The following is a 19,054-nucleotide window of genomic DNA, read 5'->3' as shown; positions in this document are numbered from 1 at the left end:
AGCAGGACTTGTCTGGCTTTGACTGGAAACTCTCTTTACTCCCCGCCTTTCTTGATGTTGATAGTATGTTGAATATTTTTCAAAAGTAGCTGATGTGATTGAATTAGGTGTGAAATATTTCAAATGTTACTGCACCAGACATTTCACGTCTCCTGTTTTTGTCTTGCCCATGCTTTGCTTACTGTTTTTTTCTGAGCTCCTTACAGTCTGTCGTGCAATAGCATTCAGTTTCTGAATTTCCAGTGTCATCAAAAACGAACTAAAAAGCGTGTCATTTACCCACCTGTAATAATGATGAAGTTGCCAGCTGGGCTCACCAAGCTTTTGTGGACCAATATGCCGCTAAAGAAGGAGCTCTCATGTTCTTGGCCTTGATGTCCTGGACATGTTGATTGTTTCTAGACACATTCAGGCAGTTTGATTTCTGTTCAGTCTCATAAAGGGATTGAGCCTCTCTGCCTACACTCACTTTTTTTTTATAGAACTAAATAAGGTTGGTAAAGAAAGAAGTCTCTAGCAGCTGTCAGGGGGCTTTGTAACTTCAGTAGGGTCTGGATATATCTTGTCAGTAGAACAGATGATTTGTCCCCACTAGCTATGACCCTGCAATCAGGTGTGTGTGAGCAGAACCTCTGATTGTTGTAGGGTCCTGCAGAATTCAGTGTTGGTCATGGAGGTGTACACTCTGTCAGCTAGACCCCCCATTTGAGGCCTGTGTTGTGAGGTCATGTGGTCAACAGTAGTCTGTTAGAGGGGACCTGCTGTGTGTTTTCAGGAATATTTGACTTGCCTCTTTGTGTTTTGCATTTTGCACCTACTTTAAGTCATGAGTTTTCTGTTAAGACACTTGCCAGGATCATTATTGTAACCCCGCCAGTTACAGCAGGCCAACAGAGCACCCAAGCTGTTAATTACAAGAGAGTAGGTTTTATGAAAAGGCATTGGTATCAGAGAGTCTTGACTGCACAAAATAAGGGTGATTTATTTTCTTTGCAGAAACATTATCAGAAGGCCTGGGATGAGGCCAAGGCGAAAAGCTATGACCTAAGAGCTGATGCCATTTCCATCAAACACGCCAAGGCTTCCAGAGACATTGCTAGCGAGGTACGGTCTTCTCTTAACGTGGTTGCTGGGTCTGTCTCTCCCTGTGTCCAGCTCAGCAGAATTGAGTGTAGTTCAGTTCAAAAGGTTGACAGCTTACGAAGCTGAGAGCCTTTTGTTTGTTAGTCATGTTCAGGTGAGCAATGTGTGCCTATTTACATTGTTTCTGTATTTCTAGTACAAGTACAAAGAAACGCATGAGAAGCAGAAAGGCCACTACATTGGGTGCCGAAGTGCCCAGGAGGATCCCAAACTGTCGTGGGCTGCGCGTGCCATGACGCTGCAGAATGACCGAATTTACAGGAAGGCGTACCACGACTCAAAGGCCCAGGTCCACATACCAGTGGACGCGATGTCAGTGCAGGCAGCCAAGGAGTGCCAGACACTAGTCAGCGATGTTGACTACCGCCAGTACCTTCACCAGTGGACCTGTCTGCCCGACCAGAACGACGTGATCCATGCAAGGAAGGCCTACGACCTACAGAGCGATGTGCGTATGTGTAGAGATGTGGCAGTTACTACTGGTGCTATTTAAAGTATTATAGCCTCATTTTGATGGTTTGATATTATACAGTCACAAAAGGTTTATCTTTAGACTGTTTTCTTCAGTTTTTCATGTTACTGCTGTTATCTGTTCCTTTTATCCTTTAAAAAGTATTGGTATTACCTCTAAATTGTATAAAAGCTTTTTTTGACAACTACTGTGTTACGTATGCTTTTAGAGTATTGTTATCTGGAGAGGGTGAAGGATTTTCTCTTATTATGATGGGACTTAGGAAATAACATCTGTTTTCTACTTTGGTATCCGGTGGCTTTTGTTACTCCTGTTTATCTGAGTCAACTTGGAAATCTATTTAATTGAAAGAAAACTATGTAAGATAGCAGGTGAGATGTTTTAGTAGCTGATTTCAAAGCAGGATGAGTCAGTGCAGCTGATTTCCTGTCTTGGCTTTGTTGTTTATCAATCAGTAAGTCTTCCTCTGTTTCAGTTATGAGATTTGGAGGTGATATTCACGTTCCTTGCTGAAGGATTTGCTTGATTAAAACTTAAATAATGTTGCCTGATACCACTTCAGGAGTTACATTAGTTAGCTCTAGTCCCCATTACATCTATAACCTTTTTTTTTTCATCCTTTTTGTCAAATTTTCTGGTGGGCAGCTTTATTTTTTATTAGGATTTGTCAATTGTTGAAGTGACTAGGGGAATAAGTGTTTTGGAGGGGACAGGTAGAGTCTTTTAAGATCTTTATACTCATCATTATTAACGGCAGTTCAGTTGTCTCCCCTCCATTTATCTGCATAAAGTTTAGAATGTATTGTTTAAGAAATGAATTACTAAAAACCTGGTTCCCAGATTGTATTTTACTTATGACACTGAACATCTCTTGTATATAGAAAGGATTGATCTAGCTGTAGCTGATTTGACTTTTTCTAAAACATAAACTGCTTTGTGTAGTTTAAAAGAATCAACAGGCATTTTAAACAGCATGTTTTCCTTTCCTGACCATGTCTGCTACAGGCTGTCTATAAGTCAGACCTAGAGTGGCTCCGTGGAATTGGCTGGTTGCCGAATGAGTCTCCGGATGTTAAGAGAGTGAAGAACGCCCAGGATCTCCTGAGTGATAATGTGTATCGTACACCCATTGAAAGCTTGAAATACACCAGTATTGTTGATTCTCCAGATGTTGTTCTAGCTAAAGTGAACGCCGAACAAGTCAGCATTGTACGTTACAATGTTCTTAAAGTTGTTTTGAGGCTATAAAGGGTTAAAGAGAAATCTCACTGCTAAAATATAAAATTGATCGGTGGTATTTTAAGTCAAGTTTCATGCTTTTCCAGCCATTTAATTTTTTAGATGTGATAATTCAGGAGAGATTTATGGGATTTTATGTTCTTGACAAGTGAAATTCCATCATTACAATAACATAAAATGAACTATTTTAACAGCCAAAATACAAAGAAGCCTGGGAAAAAGACAAGACTATGATCCATATTATGCCAGACACACCTGAAATCAACCTAGCCAAGACTAATGCTGTTAATTATAGCCAGGTATGCTTATCATTCTATTTTCTACATTTCTATAAAATAGTACGTGTGTCCTGTGAATTTTAACATTCTAAGATGTTAGTTACAAAGCGGAAGATTAAGGCACAGGGCTTGCAACATTTCTTTCCATCTGCTGGGTATTCTTAAAGTACGTAGACATTTTAAAATAAATGCTTGTGTACAGTTGTTTAAAAATTATTAATAATGTGCCCCAATGAGATAATACTTTGTTGAAATGGACGAGAGCCCAAGGCATATAAGTATTTTCTAAACTTCTATAAATACCTTTCTATGCAGTATAGGTTGCAAAACTGGTGTTGTGGGTAGTGTCCGTGTTTGCAGCAGAATTTATGGCTAGGAGCAGGAGTAATGCACAAAAAAATTCTCATAGTATTTCAGGAAACAAATGGCAGTAAACTATGTGTTTCTTTAATGGCAAATGCCAGAGTATTTAGCCCATGTGTGACATTTTGCTGTCTTTTCAGAAACTGTATAAAGAAGCTTGGGATGAGCTGAAGATGAGTTATGATTTGAGAGCAGATGCAATCCCAATCAAGGCAGCCAAAGCTTCTAGAGAAATTGCTAGTGATGTAAGTGCCAAAAGAGGCATCTGCCTCTTCACATGGTTTAAGAGCTATTTCATAATAACTGTTAGTGATGGTGATCTTTGCTCTTTCCCCAGTATAAATACAAACTGGAACACGAGAAGCAGAAAGGACATTATGTTGGAGTTCCAAATGCAAAAGAAGATACGAAAATGCAGTTTGCCCTCGGCATAGGCAAAGTTCAGAGTGAACTAGAATACAAGAAACACTTTGCCAAATGGAAGACACAGTGCCACCTACCAGTAGACATGCTATCTATCCTGTCAGCTAAACATGGCCAGTCTTTGGTCAGTGATGTTGATTACCGTCAATACTTGCATCAGTGGATCTGTCTTCCAGATCAGAATGATGTCATACATGCTAGAAAAGCCTACGATCTTCAGAGTGATGTAAGTTAACATGAAAACTTAGCTTAACTTATTACTGTATTGTCTCTTCGTAGTCTGCTTCAGCTCTAAGTAGTGAGAATCTTCTGCTGAATTTGGTGGATTGGCTTTGCTGTTCATTAGGAATGCATATGTGTATGCCACTGTTATATATTGCCAGGTTTGAAGTGTGATAAATTCAGATATAGTGCTCATGTTGGAATTACTGCTCTCCTTTTAACCAGTGGAAGTAAGTGCCATAATTTATGAATCTTGCTGGATTGTGCAGGAAACTGTAGCTAACAGCATGCACCCTATTTTGTTTTCCCAGGCTATTTACAAATCTGATTTAGAATGGCTACGGGGAATTGGATGGTTGCCAAATGATTCAGTTGGAATCAACCACGTCAAATATGCTGGAGATCTCCTGAATGAGGTAACAACATGTTTTTCCACACTAAAATTTTCTTAAGGGTATTTGTAATTTAAAGTATTTTTAATGATTGAATACATCAATATATTTTAAAATAAAATATTTCAGCAACATTCATTGTGTACGGAACAATTTTCTTCTGATGTAAACTTTCTTGGTTTGTCAATGTGTTCAGAATTGCTGTGTTAGCTATAAAATATTCCAGTACAATCTGATGGTTCATCTTTTTTCTTGTATAGAGAAAGTACCGTACAAAGGCCGAAACTCTTCCCTTTACTCCAGTGGCGGACAGAGTTGATTATATCACAGCAAAGAATAGCACTGAAATTCTTAGTGATGTAAGTTTGCTAGCATGTTTCCGGGCTGTTACGGTGGTCTATATATTTACATGGTAGGATTTTATCTTTAAAAGAATATTAAAAAAAAAAAAATGCAAAAGAATTCTTGGTCAGTCTCTGGGAATTCTGTGAATGTGTGACATAAAGATGAACAGGACTTCACTAGCTCATCTCCATCACTTATGAGGGAAGAACCTCCTCCAGCAGAATAATATCTTTTTTAGACATGTGAAAAGGCAGTGCTAATTCTGCAGCCAGTCCCTTCCTTCAGTCTTGGCTGGTATCATTGGCGCTCAGTGACAACATGAACAGCCACTTGCGCTCTGGCAACTGTAATCTTTAGTTCTTCTCACTTACACCAATATGAGTTTACACTTTTTAGTTAACTACTGTGTAACAGTAAACATGAGCAAAACTGGTGTGCTGTCGGCTTGCCATTCTTTATCTGTTTTTGAGGCTACTCTGTGAGGAGCTGGTCTGGGAGCATGAAATGACATGACCCACTCTCAATTCATGAGTTTGTTTCCTTTTTGCTGTATGCTTCTGTTAGAGAACAGGCCAAGCTAAACCCTTACATTAACTCAAACACAGGTAAAAGGTTGGCAATAACAATGATGCAGTGGAATGGCATACCGCCGTGCAACCCCATACGCACAGTTGGGCATGTCCTGTGCTTGGGAACGTGACTCAGTGTAGGTATCTGTGGTTGGGAGGTGCTAGAATGCTGCGTTCACATAGAGATCATGCTGAGTAAAGAGATTTGCTCTTAAGAAACTTGAAATCTATTGCCTTGGTTCAAACACTTCTTGCTTGGCTATTGGCTGTACATCCCTGTAGACCAAACAGGTACCATAACTTTGTCTTCTGAAGAGTCTCCCCTGTCCATCCAGCTGCCTTGGAACAAGTTTTCAAAATTTTCTCTGAGAAATTTTGTAATGTCTTGTCTTGCATAATCTTTTTTAAAAACTACCCACTTGGATGTATATTTCATGTGTCACGTCTAATAGCCTTGCAAAATCAGGGTTTTATACATTATTTCATGCATAAAATATGAGTCTTGGTATTGTCTTTTCCCAGTTTTGTCATGGGCTGAGTCAACAGCAGGCGGTAATTTCTTTCTCTGTTCTAGATTAAATACCACAAAGCATGGAATGAGGCCAAGTCAAATTATACTCTAACAGATACCCCACAGCTAGATATGGCCCGAGAGGCAGCCAGAATTCTTAATCAGGTATGTGATCTCTCCTTGACGGTTTCTACTCACATAAATAACTCTTTTGAGGAATTTAGAAAACTTGCCTTATTAAGAACATCTTAAAGGGAAGATTCTTTATCATTATACTTTAATACAGGTTACATATATAGAGTAATAATTATCATTGTAGCAGTGTTGAATTCGTCCTCACTTTTATTTCCACAGAATTTATACAAGGAAAGCTGGGAGAAAGAAAAAGCCACTGGTTACCTCTTACCTCCTGACACTGTGCAGATCTGCCATGCCAAACACTCAAGTGATGTCCAAAGTGAGGTAATAATTTTTCTCATTAGGAAGGCAAGTGCTTGGAAGCCCGGGAATGTTAAAGGCCTTGCAAATTCAACAACAGACATAGAAAGCTTTCCATTAGGGTCCAGTCAACTTTTCATGACCTGTGAAGTCCACTGTCCTCCAAACAATTCAGCCGTCTTTGCTATTATGGGTTTTACAGATACCAGTGCTGAAAGATCAGATATTCCTTTCCACCTTCACTTTCTCCAGAAACAGTCCTTTCGAAATCACCTAAGGTGGACTTCCATATTTAATAAATGTTAAATAGTTGAAGTGATATTATGATTATAATATATAGCTCTGATTTCACTTTTTGGCATGTTATGGAGGCTTCCTTCTTGAAAGACTGTGAGGTGGTATGCACATTTCATTTTAAACTTTTGCATAATGGATGTTGGAATCATTACACAACTCTTAGTTTGAATATATGTTCTTATCAAAACAGTGTGATGCAGATACCTTAAATACGCATCTACTCTCCAGACAGTCTCAAGTACTTTGTTACAAAAATCTGTTACAAAACCGAGGCTAAGTGCACTTATTAGCAAAAGGATTTCTTTTTTTTTGTTGAAAATACTGTTTGCTGAAAAATGGTAGCATATTTGTCTAGAATATTATATATTTTCTAGACAAGTGGAAGGACTAGACAAAGTGACATTACTGTTTCTGTCATATCTTTATCTGGTCATGTACTGAAAACCAAGAGTGCAGTTGACAACTCCCGGTTTCATCTATTCTTTGTGTTGACAAAACCGTAGCTGTTCACAGGTTAAAAACAGAGCAGACGAGAATCAGAGTTGATTTTATACATATTTCTCCCCTTTTCCATCAGCTTAAATACAAAGCTGACTACGTCAAACAAAGAGGTCACTATGTTGGAGTTGCCAGTATGAGAGATGATCCAAAACTGGTGTGGTTTGAGCATGCAGGCGAGATCCAGAATGACAGACTGTACAAATCAGACTATCACAAAACAAAGTCCAAAATTCACATCCCTCCGGATATGGTGTCAGTTGTAGCAGCAAAGGAAGGTCAGACCTTGGTCAGCGATATTGAGTACCGCCAGTACCTGCGTGAATGGACGTGCCATCCCGACCAGAATGACTGTATTCAGGCAAGGAAGGCCTACGATCTGCAAAGTGATGTAAGTGGTATTACATACACACTATGTAATTTCAACTTAGTTTGGTCTAAGTTTATTGTCCACATTACACGAGACTGAAAAATGTCATCCTGAATTAAATATTGCTTTTCCTTTTTTATTATCTTGTATGATTTAGAATATTTATAAATCTGATTTGGAATGGCTTCGTGGCTGTGGTTGGATTCCCCTGGATTCAGTGGAACATAAGAAAGTTAAGAATGCACAAGGACTGGTAAATAAGGTAAGAGAAAATACTTGAGCAGTTACGCGAGAAGCTCTTCTTTGTCATACACAGTGTTTAAGTAAATATTTTGTCTCTTTGCAGAGAGCCTATACAAAAGAAGCCCTCGATAACTTTTCCAATTATACCAGTGTGGTTGACACTCCCGACATTGTTTTGGCAAAGGTTAACTCCGTCAATCAGAGTGATGTATGTACTTTTTTAAAATAGAAACTGTTATATTACTAGAATTAGTAGATGATGTAATTGCTTTAGCTAAATTTTACTGTGTTTAGCCTTTTGTGTGAAAACATGTGCATATGCATGCTTCATTAATAATAGACTTCTACTGGGGTAAATAAGTTTAGTAAGAAGTGTAATAAATGAACAACACGATGTTGCTATCCAAAATAATTTTGCATTTTTCCGTGGAAGAATATAGCACGTCCCTTACTTTCAGTTTACATGGATTTTGCTTATAGTAGTTTAAAATTGAGTCCTGTTCTTGGTGAGCAGCAGTTAGTTGTATAGTGCTAGTGGAGTTCCTGGTGTCACTACTGATGTATTTGCTGATCAATGTGTTTAATTTCACTCGAATACTTCGTGGATTTTGTGGTGTGACATACTGATGACGTTTGCCTGCGTATTATACTGGTTGGAATGTACTACACTACATTACTGAAGATATGATAACAGAAAATTAATGTCTACTTCTAATGGATGGACTAGTTGGGATAATTTATTTCTCCTGTGGAATTAACATTGGGTTTGTTTTCTTTTGCAGTTAAAATACAAAGAAACATTTAACCTTGAGAAAGGCCAGTATATTGGGTCTGATGATACCCCTGCGCTGAACCATGCCAGAGACATGTCCTTACTATACAGTGATGTAAGATTCCATTAATATATAATTAAGCTTTAATTTGTTTATTTGAAAAGCAACAGAGTGTGGAGCGGACTTCAGAAATCTGTTCTATTATTTCTGTTTCTGTCACTAGTCTATTGGGTGTCACCAGGAAAGTTATTTAATCTCTTTTTTCTTCAGTTTTTCCCAGTTCAGATCATTGGGATAAGGATAATTTATTTTGTTATTGAACTGATCTTAAAGCACTGCTATGTGGTGTTTGGAAGTAGTAGTAGTGGATTTTGTGTGACTAAAACACTTCATAATTCCATCCAAGATTACCTCCCCAGACTACTGATGAAATTTACATTTATTTTTCATAAGAGAGGAAAATCGTAGATGATTTACATTATTAAGCAGTTACTTTTGAGGACCCTCACTAATTTTAACGGGAAATCTCTATTTTTTAAAAATGTAAGTGACTACTCATTCATACAAGTAGGCACTTCATAATTTAGTCTGAAGGTAAATATATTTAATGTTTAACAAAATATGAAGTGGCACTTAGAAAAGTGCCGCTGACGGTTAATGCTCTTATAAATAACAATAGTATTACTTGGAGATTTTTCACAATTGTGCCCATGTAACTATAAAATTATCAGTGTCAATTCTATACTGCACTTTTAAACAAGAGTTCATATCTACATTTTGGATATTTTTATTAGTCTTCTAGATGGGAAATGTTGAATTCCAAATACAGTAAAGAAAGCAGAGATGGGCTCAAATTTGTGCTGAGGTACCTTCCTGAATTGGGACATTTATTCTGTTTGCCTTACTCACACTGAATGAGTGTTCAAAATGAGCATTCTTCATTTCCTTTACTGGGACAATTCATGGAATAAGGAACTACTCTATAAAAGCACTGATATTCCATGTGCGTATAAATGGCAGAGTCAGGTTTCTTGGAATGAATAATGGATTTTTACCAAAACCTGTACGTGTTTTGTTTGTCTAGAAACTTTATAAAAAAGCTTGGGAAGTTAGCAAGCCCATTGGGTATACTTTGGATGAGAAATATATTCCAGTTGTTGGAGCGAAGCGTGCGAACTACATAAATAGTGAGGTTAGTATGAATTTTCCATTCTTTCTCTTTTTTCCCCTGTATGTTGTTAGAATGAACTTTAAAATTTCCACATGAATATTTTGCAGCTTAAATATAAGGAAATATATGAGAAGCTGAAGGGCCATTACCTGGCTGGAAAGGAGATTGGCGATTTCCCCAGTGTCATCCATTCTCTAGCATTCCAGAAAATAAGGAGCGCGGTAAGGAGAGAATTTGTCTTGCTGTACTATCTTCCTTTTTCTTTGTTTTAGTGTGACATATTTAAACATAAATAATGCAAAACTTAGTAATATCAGTAAAAGTGTTTTCAATATGTTTGCTTCCTGAATGGTTATTTTGTATGTAGGTTGAATATTTGAACTTGAAGTGATTTAGGAGATTAGAAAGGGATTTGTTTAGCTATTAGACATATTAGAATAGGGAAAAAAACTTCTTTCTATTTCAGTTTAGGAATCTGTTGAATTCCATGGGAGCTTAGCCACTAAATCCAGAAAGGAGACCTCAGATTATGCTATAACCTGTAGCCTATTAGAGTCAGAATTATGCAAAAAACTACTATTCTCTCTTCTCACCTTTCCCCAAACCTTTCCCTATTAGTTGGCATACAGAAAGAATTACGAAGACACCAAAGCACACGTCCATATTCCAAGTGACATGATGAATCACGTACTAGCCAAGAAGTGCCAGTATATCCTCAGTGATCTTGAATACCGAACTTACCTCCATCAGTGGAATTGTTCACCTGAAGAAAACGATGTTATTCAAGCCAGAAGAGCCCAGGAAATCTTGAGTGATGTATGTGTTTCATTTATATGTTTGGCATTGTAGTAGCCTTTCATGTAATTTTTTCTAAGGTATTTAAATATAAAATACTTTCAAGTATCTTCCATAGTGTTTAAATATGAAATTAATAACCATGGTCTTAGATTGGTGAGTAGCAAAGTACCAAAAATTACATCTTTACTATTTTTGGGGGGACATTTTGGGGGTCTGGTTATTTATTATTCACTCCTAAATTGGAAAAATTTTAAGTTAACATTTGTGAAACCTTCCCAAAGGTCACTCCTATTAACACAAAATCTATTTTTGACTGGATGAGACTCACCACCTGGCACACGCAGAGAAGATGTGGATGTACCATGGTACAGAATGTTGCTGCACTGCAGTAATCTTTATGCATTGTAATTGGGAACGTTGTAATTTGCAGAGGGGCCAGGACAGCATCCACGATCCTCCTGGATCCGGTGGGTCTGGAAAAGACTTCTCTTCATTCGTTTGGGGTTGTATCAGCCCACGGAGTCTGAACTGAGTGCACGGCACACTGAGCCACAACACTTTTTCATATTACGTAGTCAACAGTATCTCAACTTGGGCCACCCAACCTTCCTAATGAAATTCGGTGATGTGTTAATTGCCTGGCCTATTACTATGCTGTATTATTTGGTTTAGTTTCCCCTGCAAATCCTGTGGGTAAAAATCACTCAGTCAAACCACGAGATGGGCTAGTCTTCTCTGTGCTCACGTTTAAACTTCCAAATAAATTGGAATTACTGAATGAGCCTGGTTCGGATTCAGAGGTAACCTTCTGCACTGAGTTTGCACAAGTGGAAGATGAGGAATGTGGAGAAGAAACAAATACTACTTTCTTCAAGCAGAAGGCAAATTTCTTCCTAACTTAATAGTCTGTGCTCTTCCATATAGGTGGTGTATAAAGATGACTTAAATTGGCTGAAGGGACTTGGATGTTATGTCTGGGATACTCCACAAATCCTGCATGCTAAAAAATCGTATGACCTCCAGAGCCAGGTAAGCATGTTTTCCTCAAATAAGTAAATATTTACAAGATTTCTTTCTTCCGTTTATGATTCACTGGGAATGACAGCTGTCCTAGTTCAGAGCACAATGAGGTAATTCCTATTACATCAGAAATATTTTGTTCAAACTATTATAATACACTCTTTCAGTTTTGTCTGTAGAGACATGATCACTTTTGTTATTGGAGGAGCAGGAAAGTTAGGAGAATGGAAGGACAGAAAGGTTGTGGTTTTTAACGGTGAGAAGGTAACACTTGGTTTTTCTGTGTGCCACCTGTGCACAAGATACCTCAGTGAGACATTTATGTTGGGAAAATAGTGTCTCTTGCCTTGCTGATTGTACTCTTAGCTTACTAGATGCTATACAGTGTTGTGGAATTTTCATTATTGCTTAGTTCATACAGGCTATATATTAAGTATTTCTTTTCTATGGCCTGTCACTTTAAAGTTGTTCTTAACCGGGCTGTAATCCTGGGCTTCAATTGTCTAGAACTGCCTTTAAGGGAAGGTGGTAGGGAATTTCCTTGTCGTTTTCAGCATTAATGTTTGTTTTCTTTTGTTTGTTTCTTTGTTTTTTTCTGTAGATAAAATATACAGCTGCAGGAAAAGAGAATTTTCAGAACTTTGGTGTTGTTACTGACACGCCTCTCTATGTGACTGCTTTGCAGAGTGGTATCATTGCTAGTGATGTGAGTCTCCCACTTTTTCTACTTGGGCTTTTCCCCATGCTGCTTCTGAGAATTGGAACAACTTAACTAAATCTGTCTTTCATCTTACAGGTGAAATACAAGGAAGATTACCACAAAACTAAGGACAAGTATACAACTGTGACTGAAACAGTGGATTCTGAAAGAGTTCAAAATTTGAAAAATCTCTTTAGCAATGTAAGTGTTTCTACTTTCCTCTTAAGGTGGGATTTTTGTTTTATTTTGTTTGCTCACTCTGTTTGAAGATAAACATCCAAACATGGAGCTTATCAGAGCCAGTGATAGTCCTCTGTATTGCTTGAGTATGGGAAAGATGCTGTATTTCAGGCAGAGGGCGTATTTTCTAACTGTAGTTCCAGTCTTGTCAGAGTACATGCATTAATAAATGAATTCCCTGAGGAAAATTGCACCTAAACAAAATTAAGACCTGTATGAGAATGAACATGAATAGTTAGAAAGCATTTTTGTCACCCTTTATGTGCATTGTCAGGATTAAACTAGTGTACAGGCTCTTGATATTAAGTAACAGTTACTGCCTGTAAATAAAAACAGAAAGGCTTTTGGTTTCTATTGGTCGTTGAATATTACCCAGGAGAAGAATTTTTCCACTTACGGAGACTTTCTGTTTCCCCACAGAACCTCTACAAGGAAGCCTGGGAAAAAGTGAAAGCTACTGGCTATATATTGCCCTCTGATGCTGTATCCCTAGCACGTGCAAAAGAACTGAAGCATAATGCTAGTATTGTAAGTGACTTAAATACTTCCTTTTTTTTAAGCAGATCATCAATTCTAGCAATGAAATCCTTCATGCCTTGCATATACTATAGGGATAAAAACTTTTCTTCTATTTTTAATTTAGATATGCTAAGTGTCTGCAGATAATCGGTTTTCTGTGATAATCATTTGGATAACAGTTACATTGTGCTTTGCTCCTCTCTTTCATGGGAAAAAATGTCACATTTTATAGTAATAGAAACTGTTTCTTGAAAATGTCTGGTTAGGTTATTTTCAGTCTGAATTGCATAAGCGTTCAGGTCAGAAAAACACCGAATGTCTTTAAATGATGCTTCACTGCATAGAGAAGAACATAATCTTATGCTATAGTGAACTGAGGCTTATAAGAGATAACTGTCTTCATGGATATCTTTAAATAAAAGAACTGGAACAATAAATAGATAGCTTATTCTACATCTATTTATTTTTAGAGTCTTGTAGTCAGCCGTTGTTATTTTTATGACATGATAGTTAGGATGTACTTTCTTTGTCATTTAGAATCAAACAGAAAACCAAGATCCTGCTTTAAAGGCTCTTTTTGCTTGTTGGACTCAACTATTATTTTGCTTACCAATGAATTTTGTTCCAAAAGTACAATTGACTCATTGGAGTCACTTACTTGTTGCCTTTCTTTGCATCTGCTTAGGTAAAATACCGAGAAGAATATGACAAGTTTAAAGCGCTCTACACGCTACCCAGAGGTGTTGAGGATGATCCCAATACAGCAAGGTGCCTTAGAGTTGGAAAGCTTAACATTGATGTAAGTGTTGTTTTCTCATGTGTGTTTTCCTGATAAAACCACACTCATCTCAGAAGAGGCTACTCAAAGAATCCACGTGCCTTCATTCAGATAGCACATTTCCACATGCATTTGGCAGTGTTCGGTGTTTGTTACATTCTCTAATACACCCACAAATGTCTTTTCAAGCTTGTGACTCAACTGTTAAATTGCCTGCGTGGCTAAGCCTTTAGTGTCATATGTTTATGTGTAAAACTGAGCAATACATAGTTTACCTCCTTTTACCACGTGAGTACAATGAAAATGTGACAAATTGTATTTTATCACCCTTGATAAGGTTCTGTAAATTATTTTTAGAGCAGGCAAGGTGTAAATTTTAGTCATAGACAAAGTAATTACTCTCCCACTAACCTTCCATGAAAATATCAATAATTTTGCTTCAAATTTAAAAACAATTAATGCTCCAGACTGCTTGTGAATATTATTAATGTACTGCGTTAACTCTGCAGCGTCTGTACAAGGAAGTCTATGAAAAGAATAAAGCCAAAGTCCACATTATTCCAGACATGGTGGACATCATTTCTGCTAAGGATGCACAGAAGAAAGTCAGTGAAATTGATTACCGCACACATCTCCATGAATGGATCTGTCTGCCAGATCTTCAAGTCAATGCCCATGTTCGAAAAGTAACCGATCAACTCAGTGATGTAAGTTCACAAATCGTATATTCATGGCTCACTTTTTGAAAAGATTCTTGCATTTATGCTCTGTTAGAGGAAAGGATGTGGGAAAAACTTAGTTGGAGGACTGTGAAGTTGCCACTTGAATCCGTTGTGTTATGCACTGCTAAACAGCATCTCTATCATGTTTTCGTAACACTTGGCAATAAGCGAGTAGTTGAGATGTGGTTTACTGTGCATAAAAATTTCGGTGTTATCAGTGTAGGCATTGGGTCATAATGTTACAGTTGTATGAGTTCAGCTGACCCTGTCTGTAAATTGTCCTTTATTATTTGATTGCATACGGTGTGGAAACTTAAGAAAATTGTGGTGGTGCAGAGCTTCTATGCACTTGCTTTGCATAGGTCATCGCAGGCGTAGCCCAGTGATCTATCAGTACATCATTGCCCAGTAGGATATGCAAATAGTTTTTTTAAAAATCATTGGATTTTTTAATTTACTGGCCAAACTGAAGCAATGAAGAGAAAATATTTAAATTGCAAAAGAAATTGTTTTGATTTTCTCAAACAAACAAACGAAAACAGTAAAAATACTGGAAACCTTACTTACCATCATTTGACAGTTGTAATTCAGGCTGATTTAGCAATGAGGGATTAGATCCTAGTGGAAGTCTTATGGATTGCTTCTTTCCTCTGATACCTTAGGTGATATACAAGGATGACCTTAACTGGCTGAAAGGCATTGGCTGCTTTGTTTGGGACACTCCTGAAATTCTTCATGCCAAACATGCCTACGATCTTCGCAGTGATGTGAGTGTATACTGGTTTTGCTTCCTATTTTTTTCACTCCGTTGTATTAAAAGAATGGAGTAGCTTTATTCTACTCCAGATATAATCTGGAAAATGTTATATATCCTTCTCTACTGAAGTATTAATTAAATAACCATACATGGTTATTTAAACTTTGCTGCTCTAGAAGTAGATATAATTTCAATACACTTTCTGTTTAAATGCTGGTTCACTAATAGAATAGTTCAGTAATAAAATTAATAGTACATATAGTAAATACAATAAATTCAATTAACAATGTCTAGCCTTACTAATTAGAGCTCTTGAATTTCTCTCTGCAGATTAAATACAAATCTAAGGCAGAAAAAATGAAGAACGACTACACTGTGGTCATCGACACTCCTGTCTATGTCCAGAATGTCCTCAGTGGCTTGAATTTAAGTGAAGTAAGTGTTTGTATCACCTTTCACCCCCAGTATTGCTATGCCATCACCTTACAAGTTCTAGAAATGTGACTTTTAATATTTTTTTTAATGATTTCCTTCGTCTCATTTAATCATTGCTGGTTATCTATAACTCATTGCCTATGCCTTTATGAAGATATGAGAACACAATCACTAAAATCATTAACTGCCCGATTCCAAAAAACTTTTCATCCTTTTTTTAGGAGAAATTGCCTTACGTGTGCAAACAAGACATACTGTGAGAGAATATCACAATTACAACTCTCCTCTAATTTCTTTTTCTCAGGCTGTCTATCGTGGTGAATATAAGCACAACGTTCAAGGCAAAATGATTCCTACTGATAAAACAGTAGATTTGGAGCGGGCATATCATGCGAACAAAATACAGAGTGAAGTAAGTGTAAAACTTTTGGGTCCACAGAGTTTCTGATGTTCAGAAAGCAAATTCTTTAAAAGTTAACGTCTGTCTGTAGCTTTTCAGATACAGAAGCTGGATTTCACTGCGCTAAAATGAAAGGAGGAAAAATGTCCTCATTTAAGCTACAAGTATGCATTATAGTGCAGACACGGGGGAAATCTTTTGCCAATTGCAATTAAGAAATTTCCTGTGCAGCTAATGGATACTCTCAAATATTATACGCCGTTGTCTCAAACTCTCTCTTTCTCTCTTGCAGAATTTGTATCGCTGGGCTGGTGTGAATGCTCTGCCTACTGGATACAGCCTTCCCACAGATACCCCCAGCTTTAAGCATGCTAAACATGTCCAATACATTGGCAGTGATGTAAGTAATGTCCTTGTACAATGTGAGTTGCAGGGGAATATTTGATGCCCATCCTGTATGAGCGCACAACTGTTGGAGACAGTTTCGAGATTGCTTGTCGGAGAGCAGCAAGAGAGCGGTAGTTCCTTGTGGATGCCTGAGCCAGAAACTGAGGGCGACCACCACATAGGCAGTGGTCCATCGTCCAGGGTGAAGTCCCACTGTACCCGAATGGGGTGGGCAGAGCAGGGTGCTGAAAACAGGTTGCACCAACAGCCCCAGGCGAGGCGAGAAACCAGGTCCATGCAGGAGGACCCAGTCAGGAGCTGTGGGAAACAGCAGAAATTGGAGACAGGCTGCCTACAACATAGGTCCACGATAAATCCAGGAGACAGGGCTAGAGACAGGCTGCCAGTGGTATAGGACCAGTGTCCATCCAGGAAATGAGGATGGAGATGGGGCAGAAGATAGATGCGCTTACAACAGAGCTCAGGCCAGGCCTGGCATCCCAGATGTGGCTAGTCAGGGCGATTAGAACTTATTAGCACACTTAAACCCAAACATTGATAATGTTTGTCTTAACAGAATTAAATGTTACCAAACCCCATAATTATCTGAAGCAATTACTATCAAAATATACATTTCCTCAGGCAAATGTGAATACCTGATTAGATGCAAGAGAAATTTAGAACATTATTAATCTTGTGCCACATGATAAAGGTAAAAATAATTATGATGTGTAGTTTATTTAACTCTGGTATAGCTACATCTCACTTATTTATCTATAAAAATCTGTCTCTTATACTGCATAAATTACTGAAAGAACTGCAGTGTAAGTAGAATCACAATCAAATTTAGTTTCTGTATGGTTTTGTTCCTTTTTCTGCTTTGTAGCTGAAATACAAAGAAGCCTATGAACACATGAAAGCTAAAGGCTATACTCTGGGACCTAAAGATGTTGGATTTGAAAATGTGAAGAAAGTGAATCAAGTCATTAATGAGGTACAGTAAATATGTGTATTTGTTTTCAATTGTATTTGTAGTGCCCAAAATATGAGTAATGATAGTATGTTGACTGGGAAGGTTGTAGGATCTGTGTTCTTTGAGGCTTTTAAGAGCAGCAGTTTAGACAAATATCCATCAAGAATGGCAAAGGATCCTTGATCCAGGCTTGGAGTTGGGCTTTTTAAAGTTCTTGATAACTCTAACTTTCTGTAATCCTGTAAAACTGTTACCATAGTGTAAAATCAATTGCACCCTAATTTTGTTAACTGATCTACTGCTACTGGATTAAAGGGGCATAGAAATTACTGTATCTGTATAACATCAAGTCTCAATAGTTTTAGGTTTTATATATGTGTACTCACTTCTTTGATCATTGGCTTTAATAAGATGAAAATTAAACATACATATTTACATATTCATAGAATTAGAATCTCATGCTAGCCATGTATTGGAGATGCTGCTGTCAAAAACAATTGTGGAAAATCTTTGCCTGTTTACAAAGCAGTATGTTTGCTCCCGTCTCTCTGGTGGTTCAGCACTACCTAGCAAAAAACTGCCCTTAAAAGACAAGTACTTACACTCTGCCAAACTGCTTGCCATCTTAAGTTTTTAACATGTAGAATGCTGTCTCCTTTGATACAGAGGTTGTATCGGGCAACATACCACAAGTACAAGGACAAGATTCACACCACTCCAGACACACCAGAAATCCGTCAAGTCAGAGCAACCCAGGAAGCTGTCAGTGATGTATGTGTCTTTCTAACATAAAAACCAGAAGAGATTTACAATGTTCAGCATGACCAAACATGTGAAATGCTATTTTCATTTTGTTTTTCAGCTGATCTACAAGTCAGATTTCTTTAAGATGCAGGGACACTTGATTTCCTTGCCATACACTCCTCAGGTGTTGCACTGCCGCTATGTTGGGGACTTGACGAGCGATGTAAGCGACTTCTGTTAAGATACCTGGTATTTGAATACAACAGGGCTAATACCTTTATACTGAAAGTGGAATTTGGCTTCTATCACTTGCATTCTATTCTGTAACAGATAAATGCTTTGTCCCTGTGTTTAGAAACTGATTAATGAAATTATCCCTAAAGTTAACTTTTGAGTTTTCTTTTTCTGATTGCCTCATAGAATAAATACAAAGAGGATCTGAAGTGGTTGAAGGGCTTGGGTTGCTTCTTGTATGATACTCCTGATATGGTCCGTGCTCGTCAGCTGCGTAAGCTTTGGGTAAGATTTTTCTTCTGAGAACCAAGTATTACGATTGATTTATTTATATGCACATTATGTACTTCCAGGAAGTTAAGTACATGAAAATGAGTAAAGACTTATGATGGATTTTCTTGCCATGAAGCTAGTTAGTTGTTTCAAAGCACTGTTAGGTCATAATGTAAGATTTTCTTTACCACTGAGAATAATAAAAGCTTCCTAATACTGCTTTTCTTTTTACAGTCAAATTATATATACACTGATACTGCAAAGAAGATGTGGGCTAAATACAACGTGGTATTGGATACACCTGGATACAGAGCGGGAGAGGAGGTT

At 37.7% G+C, this 19,054-nt stretch overlaps 1 protein-coding gene across 1 annotated transcript in view; it reads left to right on the top strand.

The window, feature by feature from the left end:
• Window positions 1-19,054, top strand: part of NEB (nebulin) — a 130,558-nt gene that overhangs the window by 67,748 nt on the left and 43,756 nt on the right. Inside the window, 32 exon segments of the mRNA XM_009884033.1 lie at window positions 997-1,104; window positions 1,280-1,591; window positions 2,621-2,824; window positions 3,049-3,153; window positions 3,636-3,740; window positions 3,833-4,144; window positions 4,452-4,556; window positions 4,793-4,891; window positions 6,021-6,122; window positions 6,312-6,419; window positions 7,270-7,581; window positions 7,718-7,822; window positions 7,907-8,011; window positions 8,586-8,690; window positions 9,661-9,768; window positions 9,855-9,968; window positions 10,366-10,563; window positions 11,470-11,574; window positions 12,167-12,271; window positions 12,362-12,466; window positions 12,926-13,033; window positions 13,710-13,823; window positions 14,312-14,509; window positions 15,187-15,291; window positions 15,612-15,716; window positions 16,021-16,128; window positions 16,409-16,516; window positions 17,390-17,497; window positions 18,143-18,247; window positions 18,339-18,443; window positions 18,641-18,739; window positions 18,962-19,054. The exon segment at window positions 18,962-19,054 is cut by the window's right edge and continues 21 nt beyond it. Coding sequence (XP_009882335.1) covers window positions 997-1,104; window positions 1,280-1,591; window positions 2,621-2,824; window positions 3,049-3,153; window positions 3,636-3,740; window positions 3,833-4,144; window positions 4,452-4,556; window positions 4,793-4,891; window positions 6,021-6,122; window positions 6,312-6,419; window positions 7,270-7,581; window positions 7,718-7,822; window positions 7,907-8,011; window positions 8,586-8,690; window positions 9,661-9,768; window positions 9,855-9,968; window positions 10,366-10,563; window positions 11,470-11,574; window positions 12,167-12,271; window positions 12,362-12,466; window positions 12,926-13,033; window positions 13,710-13,823; window positions 14,312-14,509; window positions 15,187-15,291; window positions 15,612-15,716; window positions 16,021-16,128; window positions 16,409-16,516; window positions 17,390-17,497; window positions 18,143-18,247; window positions 18,339-18,443; window positions 18,641-18,739; window positions 18,962-19,054 — 4,278 coding nt within the window.

Source organism: Charadrius vociferus, unplaced genomic scaffold (genome assembly GCF_000708025.1).
Source record: "Charadrius vociferus isolate BGI_N301 unplaced genomic scaffold, ASM70802v2 scaffold434, whole genome shotgun sequence".
Classification (NCBI taxonomy): Eukaryota; Metazoa; Chordata; class Aves; order Charadriiformes; family Charadriidae; genus Charadrius; species Charadrius vociferus.
The sequence above is the reverse complement of the archived record's forward strand: the minus strand, read 5'-3'. Positions and strand labels throughout refer to the sequence as shown.